We start from the raw sequence: 23,935 nt of genomic DNA, 5'->3' as shown, positions 1-23,935 counted from the left end.
TGCAGTGAGCTGAGATTGCGCCACTGCACTCCAGCCTGGGTGACACAGCACGACTCTGTCTCAAAAAAAGAAAAAAAAAAATTAAAACAAAACCAAAGCCAAAAACCTTTTAACAATTTGTTTCTATCAGATTAGTTCATGTATTTTGTTTGAAACACATGTCCCCTTCCCTACCACCAACTTTTTTTAAAAAAAGCTTTTAAACAAAGTTAAATAATTCGTGTTCTCACTTATAAGTGGGAGCTAAATAATGTGTATACATGGACACAGAGTATGAAAGAATAGACACTGGAGACTAGGAAGGGTGGGAGGTGGTGAGGGAGGAGAAATTACTTAATGGGTACAATGTACACTACTTGGTGATGGTCACACTAAAAGCCCAGACCAGGCGTGGTAACTCACGCCTGTAATCCCAGCACTTTGGGAGGCCAAGGCGGGTGAATCACCTGAGATCAAGAGTTCCAGATCAGCCTGGCCAACATGGCGAAACCCCATCTCTACTAAAAATACAAAAATTAGCCGGGTGTGGTGGTGGGTGCCTGTAATCCCAGCTACTTGGGAGACTGAGGCAGGAGAATCACTTGAACCTGGAGATGGAGGTTCTAGTGAGCTGACATGGTGCCACTATGCGTCAGCCTGGGCAACAGAGTGAGATTCCATCTCAAAAAAATAAAAATAAAAAAATGAAAGCCCAGACTTCACCACTATGCGACATAGCCATGCAATAAAACTGCATTTTTACCCCTCAAATTTAATTTTTTTTAAACTTTTAATACAGAGGGGATGCTTTCTAGAATATTTTGCTTAGGATACTGTTGCAGAGCTTATTAACCAGTTAATAAGCAAATCTGCCCCTAAATTCACCAATACCAGATAAACACCCGAATCCCTTGGCAGGACTCCGAAACAACCCCAGGAGGGGAATTTACCTCTTGGTACATGTTTGAGGCATTCATTGATCAGTGAAGTAACTGGATGTTCAGAAAAGGCACTTCTGAAAGGAGAACAGCACAGACACACCTCTGTCGCCTTTTTACCGCCAAAGAACTGGGGCACAGCTCTGCTGTGGGAAAGCACATTCTGAAGAATTTTGGATCTATGAGCATGTTCCTAGCATCACTGATAATGATTCTAACATTCACAAAAGGTGTGAATTATGAGAGTGTTTCACATGTTCCCCTTTATATTTTAGGAGAGCAATATAAAGTGGAATGCTATTTTTATTCATTCATTCATTCATTCGAGATGGAGTCTTGCTCTGTTGCCTAGACTGGAGTGCAACGGTGCCATCTTGGCTTACTGCAACCTCCACCTCCTGGGTTCAAGCGATTCTCCTGCCTCAGCCTCCTGTGCTTGCAATTTAAAAGACTCAGAAAAATATTTCACATGTGTTGGATGGATGCATAAGTGTTCAAATAGAATGATGGCCTCACTAGTTTCCGGATTGTTTGTAACTTTGCAGGATCTCCCTTTTTCATTAGGTTTTAAAAGCATTTCTTTGGATGTGGTAGGTTCATACTCAGTTTTGAGGTAGGGGAAGAATTTATTAACATTTCAATGGTCAAATCAATGTTATTACTCATCACTGGCTCCCAAAATTCCTCCTATCCCAGTTCAGGCTTAAAGGGGAGTGGGTGGTTTAACTGTGATGGCAATCAAGAAGAAAGTTCAGCTTCTTTCCATCTTATTCTTTCCCATTTTCCACACTCTTATATTTCAAGCTCTGATTACAGCAGTTTTCACACTAAAGCAAGCATTGATTAATCAGAAAACTATTGGGATAAATGGAGAAGCTCCTGCCTAGAGTTTTGGTGGAGAATTTGTTGTTTGTTGGTGGTGGTGTGACAACAGGTAGAGCTCAACGGAGTACATGGTAAGAAGAAAAATGGACCATGTGATTTTTAATACCCACCAGGACGTGGGAAGCATGGCCTGAGTTTAACATTCGCCAGAGAACCAGCAAACCCTGGGCTATGGCCAAAGTTGGAACATCGGCCTCTGTGTTCCCAAAGGTTCAGGCAGAATCTGAATTTTTCAAATTGGATGAGGAAGTGGGATGGAAAAATATATTTAAACAGATGTTTTAAAAAGTAGAACATAAAAGCCTCTTAAAATACTCCCAGCCCCGAGAAACTCTCCAATAAAAAAGTGACAGAAATTGACCATTTTCACTGAACTTTGCCTGATTTCCTCACATGCGTCTTTAAGAAATTCTCCTGAAATTCTCCTGGAAATTCAGCCTTCCACTTTCTGAGAATGGAAAGTAAATGTGGAGGAGTTATTTATGCATACATGTGAGATTTTATCGAAGGGCTTTCTGGTGTTAGAAATATACTCTCCCATGATCCCACCCCCAAAATACCACACTTGATTGCTTAAATGTGAAGTTAGATATTTGATGCTTATGTTTTTTACTTGATGAATTATCTCAGTAAATCAAAATATGTATTAATGATTAGTAAAAATACAAACTATTTAATTTCCTAATATAATGTCTTTATTTACTCACAAGCAAAATCATATGGTATATATACATTTTTGAGATGGAGTCTCGCTCTGTCACCCAGGCTGGGGTGCAATGGCGCGATCTCGGCTCACTGCAACCACTGTCTCCAGGGTTCAAGCGATCCTCCTGCCTCAGCCTGCAGACTAGCTGGGACTACAGGCATGTGCCACCGTGCCTGGCTAATTTTTATATGTGTTTTAGTAGAGACAGGGTTTCACCATGTTGGCCAGGCTGGTCTTGAACTCCTGACCTCAGGCAATCTGCCTGCCTCGGCCCCCAAAGTGCTGGGATTACAGGCATGGCCCATACGGTATTTTTATTATAAACAAAACCTACACCTTCAACCTGTTATTAACACAATCTGCATCTCTGATTGTCTTATCCATCAAAAGGAAATTACGCTTTCTATGTAGCAACAGTAGGAGAAGGAAGGCGAGAAGGCGCCACTGATGTGATCTTGAGAGAATGAGGTGCAGCTTCTTCCTCTGCCCCCATCCGCATCTCAGAGCTGGAGCTCTGGGCATGAGGCTGTGCTCTGTCCCTGAAAGACTCAAAGGAAACAAACAGCATTTGCTTTTGGGTGGAGATTAATTAGGTCATTCCATGGAAAAGATTGCCAGAAATCTCCCTCCCTGCTGTGGAAAGGTTGACAGGAAAGCAGAATCCAAATTGAACCCCTTCAAATTATGTCAAGACACATATTTATCAGTGGTTCTCGACCCTGGCTGCTCAATCAGAATCACCTGGGAGGGACCTACAACTCAATCCACATGCTCAGGCTGCCTTCCAGAGCATGAACTCTTGAGTCTGTGGGGATGATACTCTTGGCCTTGGCCTAACAGCCCCACAGGTGATTCCAATGTGCAGCCAAGACTGAGAATCATTGTTTGGGATGTTCTAGTGCCTGATAAACCCAGCAGTAGGAAGAAGAGGAACTCCAAGGGACTGAGTGATAAAGGCATCCCCTTACCCAAATGTGGGACCTGCAAAAACTTAAAACAAAATTAGCAGAGACCTTGTGAGTCAATTCAAATAAAAACATTCAACCTTTTAAGAGTGGTGGTTGACCAGACGGCTCAAGTCCATAGTCTCAACTGGATTTTGAATGCAGCAAAAGCTTCTAATGGAAGAGCAAAATGCTTTCTGAAGACAAATCCAGTCCTCACACTTCTAGAAACATTCCCTTCTAAATTAGATACTTAGAGTGGAATGGCAGGCAAAATAATCCCCTTACTGTTTAATTATTTTATTTGTCCATTCTTGCATTGCTAAACAGAAATACCCGACACTGGGCAATTTATAAAGAAAATAGGTTTAATTGGCTCATGGTTCTGGAAGCTGTACAGGAAGCAGGGTGCTGGCATCTGCTCGACTTCTGGGGAGGCCTCAGGAAACTTACAATCATGGTGGAAGGTGAAGGGGGAGCAAGCACATCACATGACCGGAGCAGGCACATCACATGACCAGAGCAGGCACATCACATGACCGGAGCAGGAACAAGGCAGGGGAGGGAGGGGGTGCCACACACTTTCAAACAACCAGATTTCGTGAGAACTCACTCACTGCCATGAGGACAGCACCAAGGGGATGGTGCTAAACCATTCATGAGAAACCACCCTCATGCTCCAATCACCTCCCAACAGGCCCCACCTCCAACAGTGGGGATTACAATTCAACACGAGATTTGGGCAGAGACACAGATCCTAACCATATCAACTATTAACTCTTCTTTTAAAAATTTGTTTTGGTTCTTGTCATGATTGCCCTTACAATTAAAGTCCCGTGCAAATATGACATGACCCCAGTGTAGTTTAGCGCTCCTATAAACAGAGCAGAAGGGCAGTGAAGGAGCTAGGGTCAGCTGTGAAGAGCCCATAGGCCTTCTTTTTTCCTGTGATTACTAAACATGGAACTAATGTTTGACCTTTGCCCTTGGGAAATTCTGTATCTACATCATGTGAACAGATTCTACGGAACCTTTAAGGGGTTCATATTTTTTTCCTTCACTGTAGGACAGGACTAGAATGAGAATTTCCCAAGTTCAAGAGACTGCAAACAGCAAAAATTATGATGCTTTTCAGGCTTCTGTGAAATCATCACAAGTAAACATGAATTATAAACTAACAAGACTTAGGAACCCTGCCACTGAGCAAATGCCTTTGTAATATTTATTCAAGAAGTCATAAATTTGAATTGCACCCATAAAACACTCTTGAGAAACATTCATAAAAATTAAGGTTTATCAACAGAGTGAGCAAATACATATGAATCATTTCTTTCTTAATAAAATAAGCAGGCAAGGTATAAGAAAAAATCTTCAAGGCTATGTCTTAATTGAAAAAACATGTTAGTTAAAAAAAACAAATGCGGAACTAAATTTCTGATAAATTTCCTTTAATAAGTGGCCTGTCAAGTAATAGGCAAAGACTTTCAACAGCCTAGCTGAGCAATAATCTCACTAACAATTAAAATAAAACCCTCTAAAACCACTTTTAATTCTCTTCTACATACATAAGAAAATGTAGCTCTGAAACAGAAACAGAAACAAACGGAAAAAAACAGCAGATAATACAGAAATACTCAGCAATAAGAAATGAGGAGAAGACTGCACCACTGTGAAAATAAAAGCTAAAGTTTTGTTCATCCCTGCCATAACTAATCAATTGTTTCAAGTTATACAATACTTTGTAAAGAAGATAACATATAGCATGCCTCCTAAACTATCACTGAATACGACTGAACCACTAATCATTTTATCATTTTATGACCTAAGCATGGTACTTTGTTACAGTTTCATGTTTGGAATCAAGACTAGCCCTGAGAAAAAATGATTAGAAATAATAGCCACAGGAAAATGATAGAGAATAAATTGATGAAAATGACCTAAACAAGTAATAAAAAGAAAATGAGCCTATTTCTGATTTTTGAACCTGCCCCAATAATAACCTTGTGTTTCTCGAGGGTCATTTAATTTGTAAATCACTTCCTTTTGCTCATATTGGCTTATAAAGTAGACAGAGCATGTCTCATTCAACAGATAAGAAAATAGAAAAACAGAAACAGTACAGCTTCCCCAGGACCAGGGTCAGCAAAGTACAGCCCATTGATTAAATCCATTCATGGACTGTGGATTTTTTGCATGGCCCATGAGTCAAAAATAGTTCTTACTATTCTCAACTGTATTCTTAACTTACTATTCTTACTATAAATTCTGTAAGTAGAGTTTATAACTGAGCCACACTTATTTGTTTACTTATTAGATATTGCCTATATCTGCTTTCTGCACTACAACAGCAGAACCAGGTAGTTCCAACAGAGATCATATAGCCCACAAATATTGACTCCCTGGCCCTTTACAGAAAAGTTTGCAGACTCCAGCCCCAGACCCACAGTGGAACCATGAGCAAAGCCCAGATTTTTTAGAGCCAATCCAGTGTTCTTTCCATTCCACGTTCTGCCTCTCCTTAAGCCATTTTAGCATTCAGTTCATCTCAGGTGTCTGAGAAGGTTTATACAACAGGAATTGAGATACTTGAGCCAGACATGGCAAGTAAGGAGGAGACAGGAGGTACAATGGATTTGTATCCTAGTTTCACAGTCATGGATGGAGAGGAATCCTGCCCGGGATGGTTTGTACCCAGAATCTCACCCATATCTAATTTAGACAATGAGATTTGGGATTTTTTGTTTGTTTGTTTGTTTTTAAATAGAGTTTCACTCTGTCCCCAGGCTGGAGTGCAGAGGCACCATTCTCAGCTTACTGCAACCTCAGCTTCGCAGGCTCAGTGGATCCTCCCACCTCAGCCTCCTGAGTAGCTGGGATTACAAGCATGCACTATCACACCCGGCTAATTTTTGTATTTTTTTTTTTTAGAGATGGGGTTTCGCCATGTTGCCCAGGCTGGTCTCAAAACCCTGGGCTCAAGAGATGGCCACTCACCTCTGCCTCCCAAAGTGCTGGGATTACAGGCAAAACCCACTGTGCCCAGCCTGATTTGGGACTTTTTGAGTTGATATTTGGATTAGAATTAGGGTCTTAGAGTTGATGCTGGAATGGGTTGACTTTTAAGGATGTTGGGATGGAGTGGATGTATGTTGCACATGGGATGGACATGAATCTTGAGGAGCCAGAGGAGTTGAATTGTGTTCCCCCGAAGCTCATGCTGACCCAAAACTTCAGAGTGTGTAACTTTATTTGGAAAGAGGGTCTCTGTAGATGCAAGCAAGATTAGATAAGGTCATACTGGATTAGGGTGGACCGCAATCCAGCGACTGGTGTCCTTATAAGGGAAATTTGGACACAGACCCAGAGAGGACAGTGCCGTGGACACACAGACACGGGGGAGAATGCCAGACGAAGGCAGAGGTTGGAGGCAAGCGTCTACAAGCTAACGGACAGCAAGGATTTCCAGCCACCACCAGAAGCCAGGGAAAAAGCCGGCAACAGATTCTCTTAGAGCCTCCAGTCAGAACCAATCAACCTTGGTTTTGGCCCTTTAGCTTGCAGAACTGTAAAAACAATAAATTTCTGTCTTAAGCCATCCAATCTTAAGTACTTTGTTATAACAGCCCTAGGAAACTAATACAGATTAGCGGGCAAACGGAGATGGCCTAGACAAAATAATTAAGGTCAAGAGAAAAGGAGACAGTGGTAGATGTCAAACCACATAAAACCATTTTGTTTAAAATATAAACTAAGTACGTCTAGAAGATCAAGAGGAAAAACAAAACAAAAGCAAAAACCTAGAACCTTGATAACTAAGCTGATTAGGTTTTACAAACGCTGCTGCCAACGTAAGCAGAAGTGGCTTACACATGAGCCTTTTCTCCCCAGTGGGTCTGTTTACAAACCCATCCTTGAATTCCAAGCTTCGCCCAGTCACCTCACCACGCCTGGTAAACAAAACACATTTTACAACAGGGGAAAACAGATGAACTGAAATCACCCCCAAGAACATTCCTGCCATGCCACTTCTCTGAAGTAATCTTAAATCTCCACAGAAAGCCTAATTTTGAGAGTACATTAGAAAGGGTAAGTAAAAAAAGAACTGTACCTTTTCAAAAAGATACAGCAATGTATAAAGGAATCATCTCAGTCACTTCTAGAATCTCCTAGTGGCTCAGTGTGTGCCTCTCACCTTACTTCACACCAGATATACGGTAGGCCAAGCTTGTCCAACCCATGGCCCCCGGGCCACATGCAGCCCAGGACAGTTTTAAATGCAGCACAACACAAATTCATAAAACAGAATGAGATTTCTTAAAACAGAATGAGATTTTTTGCAATTTTTTTTTAAGCTCATCAGCTATTGTGAGCGTTAGTGTATTTTATGTGTGGCTCAAAACAATTCTTCCAGTGTGGCCCAGGGAAGCCAGAAGATTGGATACCCTTGCTGTAGGCTAATTCACCCCACACAATTTTTTTGTTTTGTTTTGTTTTGTTTTTTTGAGATGGAGTTTCACTCTTGTTGCCCAGGCTGGAGTGCGATGGCACAATCTCGGTTCACTGCAACCTCCACCTCCTGGGTTCAAGTGATTCTCCTGCCTCAGCCTCCCTAGTAGCTGGGATTACAGGCGCCCGCTACCATGCCCAGCTAATGTTTCGTAATTTTAGTAGAGATGAGGTTTCACTATGTTGGCCAGGCTGGGCTCGAACTCCTGACCTCAGATGATCCACCTGCCTCGGTCTCCCAAAGTTCTGGGATTACAGGCGTGAGTCACCGTGCCCGGTCCACGCCACACAATTTTTAGCATAACTCTGTTGCAGGGTGAAATTGTAGGCAAGATGTGTTCCTTCATTTCTTTAGGGCTGCAAGGACATGATGGTAAAGACATAGATTGTAGAGATGAGGTAAAGGTAAGTCTAAAATTTGGTGCCTACTGTGTTTTACTATGTAATCCCATAAAAATTTAAATTGATTGCTTTAAAACGTTTTTTTTTTTTCTTTGAGACGGAGTCTTGCTCTGTGGCCCAGGCTGGAGTGCGATGGTGTGATATTGGCTCACTGCAAGCTCCGCCTCCTGGGTTCACACCATTTTCCTGCCTCAGCCTCCCGAGCAGCTGGGACTACAGGCACCTGCCACCACACCCAACTAATTTTTTGTATTTTTTAGTAGAGATGAGGTTTCACTGTGTTAGCCAGGATGGTCTCGATCTCCTGATCTCGTGATCGGCCCGCCTTGGCCTCCCAAAGTGCTGGGATTACAGGTGTGAGCCACCACGCCCAGTCTTTTTAATCATATATATATGAGTGTAGGTGCCACAAGTTCATAATAAAGTTGTCCTTAGGGGTCCATATTAAAGCCAATGCAATTCTGGCATTTTACTAGCTAAATTCCTTTTTCACAGACCCACAAGAGACCCATCTGACACAGAATTTTTCTCTTTATCATCATGTCATGTTGTAATTTGGTATCAATTATTTTAAATAAACTCTGATTTCTAATATAGTTGCTTAATGAACTCAGACACAGTATTATTCTCCTTTGGATTTGCATTCCAATGTACCATATAAAATTTTATTTTCCTTCTCTCTCACTCCTGCCTCATTATTTTCCTCCGGTTTTCAGCAGATTTGTATTTTAAATAACTGGTGGTGAGGGGAAAGCAAATGGCAGCTTGACACCAGCACTTTACGGAAGCACATTGCTGGCTGGGCCATTAGCATTGTTCTCATGAGCCTTCGCTTAGTTCCCAAGATGGGTGAACTCCCAACACAAACAAACAAAACCCACTGATTTCTCAGTAGTCTGCACCAATTAGTGAAAACATTTCCTGAGACTGGGAATTCTTGAAACGCTGGCCACTGTAAACCCAATGTCCCCATGGCTCCAGTGAAGAAATTAACTGGGTCTCTTAGCAGAAAGAGAAAACGTATGACTTCCTTTTCTCAGCGCTGGAAATAAGCCACCTAAATAACAGCCCAAACTTTGCAATCCCTGCATGCTGGGTAGCCTCACGCTAGCACCATGAGAGAAACCCTGCAGAAAGAAGACCAGGCGGCTAACTAAAGTCCTCAAACTCCTCTCGATGACCCCACCCCAGGGATCAAGAGCTTCTTCCGGCATCTGACCAAAGCACTCAGGGAATCTTTGTGCTAACCAGAGTGGGCAGGCACACATTCACAAATAGGGCAAGTACCCCCTAAGCACGTTACCTTATTCTGCTCACACACATATTGTATCCTTAGCGTGTCCATCGCTCTGATCATGGCTTGCATGGCGGTGAATATGTTTTGGTAAACCAGCTTCGTGTACCCCTTTCTGTCTTCATCACTGTAACCAGACCCATGGATAATTCTCATCTGCTTGATAAAGGTGCTTTTCCCACTTTCACCAGTTCCTATGAGACAAAACAAGTGGAAAACGCTGTCATCAGACTTCCAAAGGAACACACGGAGAAACAGAGGACCTCCTGGCAGTATTAATCCCCATCCCAATTAATAGGTTGATGGGTTGGATTTGGAAGGCACTGCCAAATGGTTATGCAGTTTTAGGCTACAGAGCAGTGCCAGCCTAAGCCTCGGGCAAGTGCCACCCTCAGTCCAGGGAAATGCTTCCCCACATCCTTGCCCTAAGTCCTTGAAAGAACAGGCAACCATGTCTGAAAGACCTGAGCATTTGAGGGCTTTGTCACTGAGAAGATGGCAGCGGCCATGATAGGGCTGCTTCAGAGTGCAGGGAGGATTTGAGCCATAGAACATTTGGAGGAGAGAAAATGGTTCATGAATCAGTCAACTCCTTCCTTTCAGATAAACAAACATGCTTCATCCCTGCACAAGAAAGCACCGTTTCCCAGTGGTGCCAAGTGTCTATGTGCTTGCTTCTTTTCATGTCTCAACATGCAGTTCAGGATGTCCTCAAAACTCACAACACTTGCACATAGCAGCCAGGGAACACGTTAGAGTATGAAGTCATCCCTGTTGTTCTTAAATGTGCATTACAGGTCCAGATAGAACATATGTGAAATATGACATCAAAACTCTATATTCATATTAGATTGAGAGTTTGCTTGAAAAGGTAATAAAAGTTGCAGTATAAGTGACAGAAATTTAGACAATAGAATTAAAATATTTGCTAATATTTTCTTTGATAATTTATCATATGACACCCCTTTACCATGTTTGGAACATGATGGGTCCTACTCATGGCTCCTCACAACCACTTGATGAAGAATTTGCTATTGCTGATACAGTTCAGATCTGTGTCCCTACCCAAATCTCATGTTGAATTGTAATCCCCAGTGTTGGAGGTGGGGCCTGGTGGGAGGTGATTGGATCATGGGGGTGATTTCTCATGAATGGTTTAGCACCCTCACCTTGGTGCTGTTCTCGTGAGAGTTCTAGGAAGATCTGGTTGTTTAAAAGTGTATGGCACCCCTCCCCCTCACTCTTGCTCCTTCTCTGGCCACATGAAGTGCCTGCTCCCCCTTTACCTTCCACCATGATTGTAAGTTTCCTGAGGCCTCCCCAGAAGCCGAGCAGATGCCAGCATCATGCTTCCTGTACAGCTTGTGGAACCGTGAGCCAATTCAAACTCTTTTCTTTATAAATTACCCAGTCTCAGGGATTTCTTCATAGCAATGTGAAAACAGGCGAATACAATTATCATCTTCATTTTGCAGATAAGAAACCTAAGATTCTAATTGGTTAAATAATCTCTGCAAGCTCACAGTCGGCAAGAGAAAGAACTGGGATTTACTCAGAATTGAACTACAATGACAAACTCAATTAGAGAAGAATGTCTTGGTCTGATCTAAAGGGGACAAACCCGAAGTTCACAGTCACACACTGAACTTCAAACCTCAGCCAACCCACTGTCTTGCAGGCTCAGGTTGCTGGGGCACATGGGAGAACCCCCAGACGGGGAAGTGTCCACACAGTCTCACTGGCCTTGCTTCAGCCTCCAGAGACAGGATAGGTAGACACTGTCCTCCCATTTCAGACACCAGAAAACTGGCAATTAGGGGATGAGCCAAGGTTGGGTGCAGATGCAGACTTGCCGGGGTGGAAGTCAGGTGTCAACGCCTTGGCCTTCAACATTCACCACAGACATCACATACCTTAAAAAGGATTTCCTTCTCCTGTGTGCCACCAATAGTTAGCCCTACCTGCTTAAAGCCCTCAAAGTGCCTTGGATACCCAGAAGCAGCACATAGCCTAAATGCTTGCTTGCAGATACATCTCTCACCACACCTTTCATCCCGTAAAGGCAGGGCCCGGAATTCACACGTTTGGGTACTATGAACAATGTGCCTGCTTTATAGAGAGCACTCAAAGAAATGGTCAATGAAGGACTGAATGGAACAAACATGAGAAGTCAGCAGGTTCCTCCGTAGGTCTTACATCATAGACAACCTCAGAAAAACGAGACATGAATTGAACAAGGATAAACTGTGATGCGACCATGTGCCCCTGGGAACCACCATTTCGTAATGACTCTTGGTTGCACAAACCCTATATGAGAAGTGAGAACCTGTAGAAAGACCTTATACTGTCCAGGCTTGGTTCAAAGTCCCAAGTCAGATTAGCTCTCTACTCCTGCAGCATCTTAGAGTCCCTGCGTGTGACTATGACACTGCCATGTCTTCTCCTATTCCACCCAGCAGAGCTGAGTCCAATCCAGTGCTAGATTACCCCAAGCAAACATTAATATGGCTACATTTACACGTTGTGAAGCTGATATGAATGCAGAGATTATGTAATCACCCCAAGGCAGGCTGTGGTTTATGGTCCTCACGCCAGAAAAATCACTCAAGACACATCCTAAAATCTAAACTAAGAGAACCTTTTTGCTAATAAGAGTCATTCACTTACAACGTTATTAATAGTTAAAGCTAACCCCCCACCACCAGCCCCAAACACACAAACCCATTTTAAAAGCCACCGATTTTTGCTTTCAGACACGGAGTATTTCAAAAAGTAAATGTTAAAAAGTGATTTTAAGGGTTCATACAAGAGAAGATATAGATGTATTTGATAAATACCCATATTTTAAAATATACTTTAGTTTTAAATTGTGGCTGTTCAAAGAATTAAAAAACCAAATGTGGGGCAAAAAAAGGGCAGGATAAAGGCAAAGAAAAGAGACTGAAAGACACACAGCACTGAGGGCTAAGGTTGAGAGAGCAAAGAGACTCACTGTGTGGAGGTCCTCTTCTTTCATTTAAACCTCAGCACCACCCAGCTTTTTTTTTTTTTTTTTTTTTTTTTTTGGGTTTTTTTTTGTTTTTTTTTTTTTTTTTTTTTTTTTTCCCAGTAGGGAAATTGAAAATCAGAAAGATTTTAAATTGATTGTCCAAGGTCACTCAGTTTGGAAGTGTTGTGTCCTGGGTCCAAATGCAGGTTTGTGTTGGTATATGCACTTCATAGGACAGCACCCCTAGTTATGAGCTAGTTTTACACTGCGTATTTCCCCCAAGTACATGGTCTCATCCATCGCTCCTATCAGCTTACGTGCACCCTTCACCTGGTACAGAGATTCCAGCCTTTGAAACTTTACCTTTTAACCTACAGAGATCTGCTGTAAATAAGATGGTCCCAGCAGCAGGTGAGTGCACGGGAAGGTAGATGATGGCATCATTCTTTCTATAATGACAGTGGTGACCAGGACCACAGGGACGAGTTAAACTCAAGCTAAGGATCTCAATTGAGTTTCCTCACTTGTTCTAAACAGAAACTCAATACTCAGACATCAAGTGTATGACTGCTCATTTATTCACAAAAAGCAAAAGAAAAATCCAAAGGGTATGATTTTTAGAGTGAAAAGTATTGGTAATTAGAGGAGTGGGTGACTTAGGTGACTTAGATTCTACATCCTACCTAAGTACCTGTTAGAATGTGTGGTTTACTTCAGTAGCATGGGTCCGCTCTGCCTTGTTTCTTATCTCTTCATGAGGAATTTCTCACCTGCACCCCCATAAAATGCATGTGCTAGGTGGAGGGTCCTCTGCAGCCTGAACAGCTACACACAGCAAAGAGAACAGGAACCCTCACCCTGGCAGCAGCTTTTTGGTTTACAAGGAGTGGGAGGTCTTTTAACTGAAAGGTGAATTTTGGTGTCTGGTTCCAAGGGGATTCACTTAGATGTAATGGGGCTAGGAGTGGAGGGGTCACAGCCCAGAGGGCTTGCAATCCTGGACCCAATCCATAAAATCACAGAGTGAAAGAAGGAATAAAATTACAATTCCATCTCTAGACTCTGTTTCAAATATAATTAGGGGAAATGGCTCTTCTCCATTTAGTTTTTCTCTGTTTTCTCTGTTTTCATATTTGAAAATAAAATCCAACAATGGTAATAAGTACTTTTAAACTTTCAGCATCATCTAGAGCCTGCCACATATATATTTTGGAGACAGAGTCTTGCTCTGTTGCTCAGGCTAGAGTTCAGTGACGTGATCTCAGCTCACTGCATGCAACCTCTACCTCTGGGTTCAAGCAATTCTCATGCCTCAGCCTCGCCAGTAGCTGGTATTACAGATGTGCGCCACCACACCTGGCTAATTTTTGTATTTTTAGTAGAGACAGGGTTTCGCCATGTTGCCCAGGCTGCTCTCAAACTCCTGAGCTCAGGCCATCTTCCTGCCTCGGCCTCTCAAAGTGCAAGGATTACAGATGTGAGCCACCATGCTTGGCCTGGCGCTTGCTGTATTTGAGATAGTTGCTCACCATCATCCATCTGCAACTGTCTTTTGTCATAAAATCAGTGGCAAACTTCTGGGGAAGGCACCCTGGCCAGTAACAGATTGACTAGAAGACTTGATGTCCCTTTCTGTACATTGATCCTCTCTGACCTCTCAGCAGGCAATAAAACTGCTCCTGATCTAAGGCTCTCATAATCTCCCAAGTCTCCTGCTATACAGGTTTGCCTTGGATCCTCTGCCTCCCCTCTCCCCCTAAACTTGGGATATTTCCTTTTCCAGGGTAGACACTCAATTACTGGTTAAACTGAACATAGAGACCTTGCTAGTTGGCACATACAGATAATTTCTTTTCCATCTGAAATTAAAACTCACCTCTACCGGCTTCCTGCTTACTGTGGGTGAGAGCTGTGAGCCTTTGACCTTGCAGGTTGGGAGTTTTCCTACAAGACACTTGCTCCTGGCCTTCCACTCGTCTAGCACTTCTCAAACCTCAATTATTTGTGTACCAACCTTGTGATTTTTCTCATACCCATATGTCACCTGTGTGATTATTTAATATTTAGCTTTATTATTTCAACAAACTTGTAACGAAAGGAAACCTGTCATAAGTAAAAGACCAGTATTATTTGCCACGATCAAACTAAATTTAACAAAATAAATGACTTCAGCAATATTTCAAATAAAAACATCCTGTCTATCACCAGTGATCCGGGAACCACATTGGGAAAATCATACATATGAATTATCATTTCTTTATGTGAAATTTACCCGTTTACTTTTCATGCCTAAAGGAGATTCCCCCACTCTTCTCTCTAGAGTCTTCTGAAATTCTACCCACGAACCTCATCCCAACACAAAATAACCGAGGATTGAAACTTATGTCAGTACAAAAGGCCTTCAGGAACCAGGAGGAAACAGAGGCCAAAGCAACATAAATCTTTCCTAAGTGATAGTCCAAGGACATCAAAACAGCAAGTCAATTGTTCTAATGTTTACATAAAATTCAGAGAGACTGCCTCCCAGAGAGCCCAAGCAGGCTGATAAAGCTTCCTAGATAGGAAGCATCATCTCCCAATTGTCTGTGATGTGTTCCGAAACCATCGTGAGAAGCCACTGTTTTTAGCTCAGTTTTGCATAAGGCAACGTAAATAGAACAAAAGAAGTCAGAACAAGAATGAGGACACAGTTCTGGATGTGGCTCATGCTGTCTAAATCATCTATGTGCCCAACAGGCGGAAGACGGACATGCGCATAACGGATGTGGCCAGCAGGTTGGCTCTCTAAGGACAGGGACCTTTTTTTTTTTTTCTCATTTCCTGGTATCTTTGGAGCCTAAAAGAACACAGAGTAAGAGCCTAATAAAATATTCATGAATGGGTGTTTGTTGGCTGTAGACAGCCAGGATGGTTTCCGTTTTGAAAAGCAACAAGGAAGTGGATTTCCCGCTCAGAGTAGGTGAGTCTGTTGTGCACGCAAAGCAACCTCACCAGTGAGCAGGCCTCTGATGAAGACACTTGTGGCCAGGTGCCAGCACACTGGCAGGCTCAGGTTCCATTTCAGGGCTTTTTAATGGGGGGATAAAGGACTTAAGAATTCCTTTTGTAATCTTTAGGAAGGAGCGGTTCTCAGCAGCAAAGAGGCCTGCCCAGAGGATGGTGCCAGGCCTTTGGGGGCACTCTGCTTGGCCCCAGAGAACTCATAGCTGACCTTGGGCAGTAGCTACCCATGCAGCAGGAGTTTCTGTACATGTGTGTACTGCAATCCTGGGGCTTGTAAAAGATACTGATTTATGGGCTGGGCGCAGTGGCTCACGCCTGTAATCCTAGCACTTTGGGAGGCCAAGGCGGGCTGATCACGAGGTCAAGAGACCGAGACCATCCTGGCTAACACGTGAAACCTCCGTCTCTACTAAAAATACAAAAAATTAGCTGGGCATGGTGACGGGCGCCTGTAGTCCCAGCTACTCGGGAGGCTGAGGCAGGAGAATGGCGTGAACCCGGGAGGGCGGAGATTGCAGTGAGCCGAGATCACACCACTGCACTCCAGCCTGCGCTACATGCAAGACTCCTTCTAGGAAAAAAAACAAAAACAAAAACAAAAACACGAAAAAGATACTGATTTATGAGAGCATCGGCTAATGCTGGGAGAAATTCCAAATGACTCCCTACCTAAGTGCAGGACAGTATCCAATGAGGGAGAGGGATGCTCATTAAAAATGCAGATTCTTGGACCCCTTGTCAGGTCTAATAATTTTGACAGGTTTGAAAATATGCATTTTTCACCAGTATTCCAGGGGTTTGGATGCACCCTATCCACAGCCTGGTTGGGAAACACTTCTCTGGGGCCCTTCAAAGGGGAACCTGTGTTAATAGAATATGCCTGGGACTGGAATGCTCAAGCTATCACATTACATTCAGTTTAGTTGATTTTTTTTTTCAAGCAGGTTCCAATTTTATTTCTGCATGATAAAATATCCCCTCCGGGGCTCTGTTTTTCAATTTCCAGGGGGAAAACATTTTTAAAGTGCCAATAAGATTCACTTCTTCAAGTTACTCCTGCCAGTTTCTGTCCAGCCCCTACATCACCTTCACAGCCAGGTCACTCTCCCAGCTTCTGTACTTGCAAATAGAGGAGGGGCTATTTTTCACCATAAAATGAGAAGTAGCAATAATTCTAGGAAACACAGAACTGGAAACAATTGGAGACAGGGTTCACGGCTGCTCTCTCAACAAAAGAGGTTAGTACAAGGCTTTCGAAATAAAAAAGGGAAGTTGAAAGAAACTAAGTGATGAGGTTCAATACACAGTTTAAGATGAAAAAACAACGGCAGAACAATGGAGCAGAATTCAAAATATGTTGTATTATTTTTGTTAGGTTTTTTGTTTTTTGAGACAGAGTATTGCTGTGTCACCCAGGCTGGAGTGCAGGGGCACAGTCTCAGTTCACTGCAACCTCCGCCTCCCGAGTTCAAGCGATTCTTCTGCCTCAGCCTCCAGAGTAGCTGGGATTACAAGCGTGCACCACCACACCCAGCTAATTTTTGTATTTTTAGTAGAGACAGGGTTTCACCATGTTGGCCAGGCTGGTCTCGAACTCCTGGCCTCAAGTGTTCCTCCCACCTCCACCTCCCAAAGTGCTGGATTACAGGTGTAAGACACCACGCCCAGCCTTGTTAGTCTTGTTGATTCTTTAATCTGCAAAACCATCTTTATTGCCTAACCAAGAAGAGCAGCAATTCCAAATATTTCCTGCTACTTTCTACCATCTTTGGATCTCATTTTGATAAAGAAATAATTTTCAAGTCCTAACTTGATTTGTGAGTACCTCTTATATCAGATAAAGTCAATGGGTCATGCTAACAAGTTTTAATCACAGAGAATTTTTGAATAATTCTTTTTCTAATTTGAGATATCAAAAATATTATATTTCTCCTATTTGCCATATGTGCACTTTTTTTTACATCTGCATGCATCTTTTTTACTGATACAAAGTATTTTACATATTTATAGGGTACCTATGAGTATCTGTTACATGCATAAAATCAAACCAGTGTAGTGTATTTGGAGTATCCATCACCTTTAGTATTTATGTCTATGTATCAGTAACATTTCAAGTCCTCTCTTCTAGCTACTTTGAGTGTACAATACACTGTTGCTAACTATGGTCACTCTACTTTGCTACCAAATATTGGGCTTATTTCTTCTATCTAACTGTATGCTTGTTCCCACTAATCAACCTCCCTTCATCCTCCCCTCCCACCCACACCCCCTTCCTGGCCTTTGGTATTTATTATTCTATTCTCGGCTCTGCAAGACCAAGTGTTTTATCTCCCACCAATGAGTGAGAACGTGCAGTACCTGTCTTGCTGTGCCTGGCGTATCCCACTTAACATAATGACCTCCATTTCCATCCATGTTGCTGCAAATGACATGATTCATTCTTTTTCTGTGGCTGAATAGTATCCCACTGTGTATATATACCACACTTTCTTTATCCATCTGTCCATCAATAGACACTTATGTTGATTCCTTATCTTTGCTACTGTGAATCGGGCTGTGATAAACATGTGAGTGCAGGTATTCCTGTGATATACAGATTTCTTTTTTCTTTGGATAAATACCTAGTAGTAGGATTGCTGGATTGTATGGTAAGTCTATTTTGAGCTGTTGGAGGATTCTCCATACTGTTTTCCATAGTGGTTGTATTAGTTTACATTCCCACCAACAGTGTATGAGTTCCTTTTTCTCTGCATCCTTGCCAGCATGTTATTTTTTGTCTTTTTAGTAGTAGCTATTCTAACTAGGGAACGGTGGTATCTCATTATGGTTTTGATTTGCATTTCCTGACAATCAGTGATGTTGAGCATTTTTTCACATATTGTATGTCTTCTTTTAAAAAAATCGTATTCATATTCTTAGCCCACTTTTTAATGGAATTATTTGATTTAATTGTTAAGTTATTTGAGTTCCTTATATATCCTGGATATTAATCCCTTGTTGATTAATAGTTTGCAAATATCGTCTCCCATTCAACAAGTGGTTTTATTCACTCTGTTGACTGTTTCCTTTGCTGTACAGAAGTTTTGTTTTTTTTTGTTTTTTTTGTTTTTTTTTTTTTTTTGAGACAGGGTCTCATTCTGTTGCCCAGGTCAGAGTGCAGAGTAATCCTAGCTTACTGCAGCCACAAATTCCTGGGCTCAAGTGATCCTCCTTCCTCAGTCTCCCAAGTAGCTGGGACTACAGGTGCATGCCACCACACCCAGCTAATTAAAAAAAAAAATTTTTTTTATAGAGACAGCATTTCACTGTGTTGTCCAGGCTGGTCTTGAAATCCTGGCCTCAACTGATCTTCCTGCCCTGGCCTCCAAACTTGTTGGGATTACAGGTGTGAGGCATTGCTTCTGACCTGTTCTTTTTGCTCAGGATTGCTTTGCTTTGGCTATTCAGGCTCTTTTTTGCTTCCACATGAACTTTAGGATTTTTTTTTTTCTCATGCCGTGAAATATGATGTTGGTATTCTGATAAGGATTGCATTGAACCTGTGGATTACTTTTGGAAATATGGTCATTTTAATTATATTAATTCTTCCAATCCATGAGCATGGATGTCTAATTCCACTTCTTTGTGTCCTTTTCAATTTATTTCAGTAGCATTTTGTAGTTTTCTTTGCAGAGATCTTTCACCTCATTGATTAAATTTATCCCTAGGTATTTTATTTCTTTATAGCTATTGTAAATAGCATTGCTTTCTTGGTTTCTTTTTCAGCTGGTTCACAAGTGGTGTATAGAAATGGTACTAATTTTGTATGTTGATTTTGTGTTCTGTAACTTTATGGAATTTATCAACTCTAGGAGTTTATTTTGGTGGTCTTTTGGTTTTTCTAGATATGAGATCATATCATCTTGTTTATATAACATTTCAAATGTCTAATAAAATGTGTCTCCTTCAGGCACATTCAGGAAAAAATAAGTTTATATCATCAGCAAAGAGGTACAATTTGACTTCCTCTTTTCCAATTTGGATGCCTTTGATTTTTTTCTTTTGCCTGACTACTCTGGCTAGGACTCCCAGTACCATGTTGAATAGGAGTGGTGAAAGTGCATAACCTTGTCTTGTTACAGACCTCAGAAGAAAGAGTTTCACCTTGTCCCCGTTCAGTATGATGTTAGCTGTGAGGTCTTCATAGATGGCTTTTATTATTTCAAGGTATGTTCCTTCTATTTCTAGTTTGGTGAGTTTTTATCATGAAGGGATGTTGAATTTTGTCAAATGCTCTTTCTCCATTTATTGAGGTAATAACATAGTTTTTGTCCTTCATTCTATTGATGTGATATATCATGTTTATTGATTTGTATATGTTGCACCATTCTTGTATCCCTGGTATAAATTCTACTTGGTCATGGTGCATTATGTTCGCGATGTGCTGTTGGATTTGGTTTGCTAGTATTTAGTCGAGGATTTTTTGCATCTATGTTCATCGGGGATATTTGCCTGTTGTTTTCTTTTTCTGTTGTGTCCTTGCCTGATTTTGATACCAGGGTAATGCTGACCTTGTAGAATGAGTTAGGGAGACTTCCCTCCTCTTCAATCTTTTGGAATAGTTTCAGGAAGATTGGTATTAGTTCTTCATTATACATTTGGTAGAATTTGGCTGTGAATCAATTTGGTCCTGCTTTTTCTTTGTTGGGAGACATTTTTATTACTGATTCAATCTCAGTAGTTGTAATTAATTGGTTTAGGTTCTCTATTTCAACCAAGCTTGGTTGGTTGTATATTTACAGGAATTTATTCATTTCCTCTAGGTTTTCAGCTTAGCAGTGTATATTTGTTCATAATAGTGTCTGATGATCTTTTGTGCTTCTGTAGTATTCATTGTAATGTCTCCTTTTTCATTTCTGATTATGTTTATTTGGATTTTCTGTCTTCTTGGTTAGTCTAGCTAGTGGTTTATCAATTTTGTTTATCTTTTCAAATAACCAACTTTTCATTTCATTGATCTAATTTTTTTTAGTCTCTTTCATTTAGTTTTGCTCTGATCTTTATTATTTCTTTCCTTTTGCTAATGTTAGATTTGGTTTGTTCTTATATTTACTTCTTTGGGGTGCACCATTAGGCTATTTGTTTTTGATACAGACATTTATTGCTATAAACTTCCCTCTTAACAGTCCCTTCACTGTATCCCACAGGTTTTGGTAGATTGTGTTTCCATTTATCATTTATTTCAAAAATGTTTTAAATTTCTATCTTAATTTCTTCATTGACCAAATAATGATTCAAGAATATGTTGTTTAATTACCATGTATTTGTATAGTTTCCAAAATTCCTCTTGGTATTGATTCCTAGTTTTATTCCATTGTGGTCTGAGAAAAAAAACAATATAATTTTGATTTTTAAAAATGTTTGAGACTTGTCTTGTAGCCTAAAATATGGTCTATTATAAAGAATGTTCCATGTGCTGATAAGAATGTATATTCTATTGTTGTTGGATAAAATGTTCTCTAAATGTCTGGTCAATTTGATCTAAAGTCCAGATTAAATCCAATGTTTCTTTGTTGATTTTCTGTCTACATGGTCTGTCTATTGATGAGAGTGGAGTGTTGAAGTCCCCAACTATTATTGTACTGGAGTCTAGCTCTCTCTTTAGATATAGTAATATTTGCTTATGAATCTGAGTGCTCCAGTTTTGGAAGCATATATATTTAAAATTGTTATTTCCTCTTGCTGAATTGATCCTTTTATTATTATACACTGACATTTTTTGTCTTTTGAAGTATGTTTTATCTGACATAAGTATAGTTATTCCTGCTTGCTTTGGGTTTCTGTTTGCATGTAATATCTTTCTCTATCCCTTTACTGTGAATTTATGTGTATCTTTGCAAGTAAAGTGGGTTTCTTGTAGGCAGCATATAGTTAGATCATGTTCCTTTATTCATTCATCCAGTCTACATCTTTTAAGTGGATAATTTAATCCATTTACATTCAAGGTTATTATTGATATGTGAAGTTTTTTTTTTTTCCATATAGTTGTTTTCTGGTTCCTTTGTTCATTTCTTTTTCTCTTGTTTGTCATTGTGGTTTGGTAATTTTATGTAGTAGTACCACTTGAGTCCTTTCTCTTCTTCATTTGTGTGTTTCATTAACCAATGGGTTTTATATTTTCATGTGTTTTCATGGCGGTAAATGTTGTCCTTTCACTTCCAGGTTTAGCACTTCTTTGTGCCTTTCTTGTAGGGCCAGTCTAGAAGTTATAAATTCTCTCAGCATTTGCTTGTCTGGGAAATACTTTATTTTTTACTTATGAAGAATAATTTTGCTGAATATAGTATCCCTGAGTGGAAGCTTTTTTCATTCAGTACTTTTCACATGCCATCCCATTCTCTTCTGGCCTGTAAGGTTTCTAATGAGAAATCTGCTGTTAGTCAGATAGGGGTTCCTTTATAGGTGACTATAAACTTTTCATGTGCTGTTAGAATCCTCTCATTGTCATTAACTTCAGAGAATTTGACTATAATATGCTGTGGAGAAGACCTTTTTGCATTGTATCTGAGCATCTTTGAGCCCCCTGTATCTGGATGTCTAAGTCTTTTCTAAACATGGAAAGTTTTCATCTATTATTTCATTAGTATGTTTTCTAACACTTTCATTCTCTCTCTACCCTTGAGGACACTGATAATTTAAATTTTGGTTGCTTTATGTTGTCCCAAACATCACAAAGGCTTTGTTTGCTCTTTCCTTTTTATTCTTTTTTCTTTTTCTTTTTTGTCTGACTTGATTACATTAAAAGACCTATATTCAAGTTGAGATTCTTTCTTCTATTTGAGCAAGTCTATTGTTAAAGCTTTCAAATGTATTTTAAATTTCATTTTATAAATTCTTTAGTTCCAGAATCTCCGTTTGATTCTTTTAAAAAAATACCTCTTTTTGGAAAATTTCTCATTCATATCCTGATTTGTTTTTCTACTCTTCTGTTTTTCAGAATTCTCTTGAATCTCACTGAGCTTCTTTAAAATCAGTATTTTGAAATCTTTGAGATTTTGTGAATTTCTCTTTGATTGCAATCTGTTTCTGGAGAATTATTGTGTTCCTTTGGAGGTGTCCTATTACCTTGCTTTTTCCTGTTTCCTGTGTTTTCATGTTGATATCTGGTATAACAGTCAAACTTTTTGAATTTGCTTTCATAGGGGAGGACTTTTTCCTGAAGATATAAGATATGTACATATAATTCTTCATGACAAGATATATATATACAGCACTTTGGCTTCGATTTTGGGTGCATGCAGTTAGTACTTATATGATTTCTTCAGCTGTAAACAGTGTCAATGGTGTCTGTGATTTCCTCAGTGGCTTAGGGTGCAGTTATTAGTGAGTCTGTGTTGAAGTTTTACTGGGGACTATGATGCCTAATGGCCAGTCTGCAGGCCCTAGTGGTGACAGCAGTAAACTGAGCATGCCTGTCCCTAAAGCCACAGTATATGTTGGCTCTGGTGTTAGTGGGTCTAGGTTGGCCAATTCTAGGGCTTCCAGTTGGCTTGCTCAGATGCTGGTGGTGGCAGCAGTGGGCCAGGCATGTGGGCAGGTGCTCAGACCACTTGGCAGCAGGTATGATGTGGCCAATGGCAGTAGTAGTGATGGGGCAGCCCACTGGAACAAAATGGTCCATGCTGTTGTTCCTGGTGTCTGCAAAAGTCTAGGAGGGCCAGTCCCCTGGCCTTCAGGTGGCTTGTGCAGGTGGTTGCCAGCTGTGGTGGTATGAGCAGGTTGGGTGAGCCCAACCTCAGCCCCTGGGAGGAATGTTCAAGTGTCAATGGTGTTGGACTAGGTTGGTTGATCCCAGGCCCCTGATGGCAGACTAAAGTAATGGGGGAAGAGAACTAGGTTGGTGGACATGTCCTCAGGGCCCCTGGTAGTGAGTTCAGGTGATGATGCTGATAGGCAGAGGCCAAGCAGTCCACAGGCCACTGGCAGAATGTTCAGGTAGGGGCAGCCTTGGCTGTACTACAGGCCTGCCTCCAAAGAGGATGAGGCCACTCAGTGGGAGCTGCTTAGGGAACTGTAAGGCTTACAGTTTTTGCTGGCACCTTGGTCCCACAGCAGCCTGCAGCAGCAGCAATGCTATTTGTCTTTGGGGCATGTGAAAGTGCCTGGCCTCTCCTCTTCCTTCTTGGCCTGGCAGCAGCAGAAGTGGTGTTGGCTTCAGGGCAGGACACAGTCCTTTGAGAATTGTGCTCTCAGGCTGGTGCCCACTATGGGCATGCCACCAGGGAGGGCAGGGTCATTTTCAATGGGAGC

General features: G+C 41.2%; 1 protein-coding gene across 1 annotated transcript in view; it reads right to left on the bottom strand.

The window, feature by feature from the left end:
* GNA14 (guanine nucleotide binding protein (G protein), alpha 14) overlaps positions 1-23,935 on the bottom strand; it is a 243,904-nt gene that overhangs the window by 114,789 nt on the left and 105,180 nt on the right. The window contains exon 2 of the mRNA XM_011984080.1: positions 9,664-9,848. Coding sequence (XP_011839470.1) covers positions 9,664-9,848 — 185 coding nt within the window. The remainder of the gene's footprint in view (positions 1-9,663; positions 9,849-23,935) is intronic.

Source organism: Mandrillus leucophaeus, unplaced genomic scaffold (assembly GCF_000951045.1).
Source record: "Mandrillus leucophaeus isolate KB7577 unplaced genomic scaffold, Mleu.le_1.0 Scaffold260, whole genome shotgun sequence".
NCBI lineage: Eukaryota > Metazoa > Chordata > Mammalia > Primates > Cercopithecidae > Mandrillus > Mandrillus leucophaeus.
This window is presented reverse-complemented; position numbering and strand designations above follow the sequence as displayed.